This window comes from Lepidothrix coronata, unplaced genomic scaffold (assembly GCF_001604755.1).
Source record: "Lepidothrix coronata isolate B3197 unplaced genomic scaffold, Lepidothrix_coronata-1.0 Scaffold897, whole genome shotgun sequence".
In the NCBI taxonomy this organism is placed as follows: domain Eukaryota; kingdom Metazoa; phylum Chordata; class Aves; order Passeriformes; family Pipridae; genus Lepidothrix; species Lepidothrix coronata.
In genome coordinates, this window is record NW_016691077.1 from 14,141 (window position 1) to 15,708 (window position 1,568).

At 55.5% G+C, this 1,568-nt stretch overlaps 1 protein-coding gene across 1 annotated transcript in view; it reads left to right on the plus strand.

Annotated features, from left to right (window-relative positions):
- The window catches only part of LOC108510440 (matrix metalloproteinase-14-like), a gene marked incomplete at both ends in the record, with an annotated part of 10,244 nt that extends 8,781 nt beyond the window's left edge, over positions 1-1,463 (plus strand). Inside the window, one exon of the mRNA XM_017840118.1 lies at positions 1,302-1,463. Within this exon, the coding sequence (XP_017695607.1) occupies positions 1,302-1,463 (162 nt within the window). The remainder of the gene's footprint in view (positions 1-1,301) is intronic.
- Between the last annotated feature and the right edge of the window lie 105 nt (positions 1,464-1,568).

The window sequence follows — 1,568 nt, forward strand, 5'->3', positions numbered from 1 at the left end:
TTCCATGACCTTCCATGACCTTCCATGACCCAACATTGACCTCTGATGGTCTCCTTCACCTTCCATGACCTTCCATGACCTTCCATGACCTTCCACGCTCCAACATTGACCTCGCTTGACCTCCTTGACCTTCCATGACCTTCCATGACCTTCCATGACCTTCCACACCCCAACATTGACCTCGCTTGACCTCCTTGACCTTCCATGACCTTCCATGACCTTCCATGACCTTCCACACCCCAACATTGACCTCGCTTGACCTCCTTGACCTCCCATGACATTCCATGACCTTCCACATCCTTCCATGACCTTCCATGACCTTCCATGTCCCTCCATGACCTTCCATGACCCAACATTGCCCTCGCTTGACTTCCATGACCTCCCATGACCTTCCATGACCTTCCATGACCTTCAACGCCCCAACATTGACCTCGCTTGACCTCCTTGACCTTCCATGACCTTCCATGACCTTCCATGACCTTCCACGACCTTCCATGACCTTCCATGACCTTCCATAACCTTCCAGGACCCAACATTGACCTCGGATGGTCTCCTTGACCTTCCATGACCTTCCATGTCCCTCCATGACCTTCCATGACCTTCCATGACCCAACATTGACCTCGGTTGATCTCCTTGACCTTCCTTGACCTTCTATGACCTTCCACGCCCTTCCATGACCTTCCATGACCTTCCACGCCCTTCCATGACCTTCCATGACCTTCCATGACCTTCCATGACCTTCCTTGACCCAACATTGACCTTGGTTGGTCTCCTTGACCTTCCTTGACCTTCCATGTCCCTCCATGACCTTCCATGACCCAACATTGACCTCGACTGATCTCCTTGACCTTCCATGACCTTCCATGACCTTCTATGACCTTCCATGACCCAACATTGACCTTCGATGGTCTCCTTCACCTTGTTGACCTTCCATGACCTTCCATGACCTTCCATGGCCTTCCATGACCTTCCATGACCTTCCATGACCTTCCATGACCTTCCATGACCCAACATTGACCTTGGTTGGTCTCCTTGACCTTCCATGACCTTCCATGACCTAACATTGACCTTGGTTGGTCTCCTTGACCTTCCATGACCTTCCACGACCTTCCACGACCTTCCATGACCTTCCATGACCTTCCACGCCCCAACATTGACTACCATGACCTTCCATGACCTTCCATGACCTTCCATGACCCTCCATGACCTTCCACGGCCTTCCACGCCCCAACATTGACCTCGCTTGACCTCCTTGACCTTCCATGACCTTCCATGACCTCCCGTGCCCTCCCCCGGCCAGGCAACGACCTGTTCCTGGTGGCCGTGCACGAGCTGGGCCACGCCCTGGGCCTGGAACATTCCAGCGACCCGTCGGCCATCATGGCCCCCTTCTACCAGTGGATGGACACCGAGGCCTTCCAGCTGCCCGACGACGACCGGCGCGGCATCCAGCAGCTCTACGGTGAGGCCACGCCCCCTCCCCGGCCACGCCCCCCCCCCCCGGATTTGGGGGGCCACGCCCCGGATTACCCCCCCCCCGAAAAAATCGCCGTCGAAATCGGCCCAA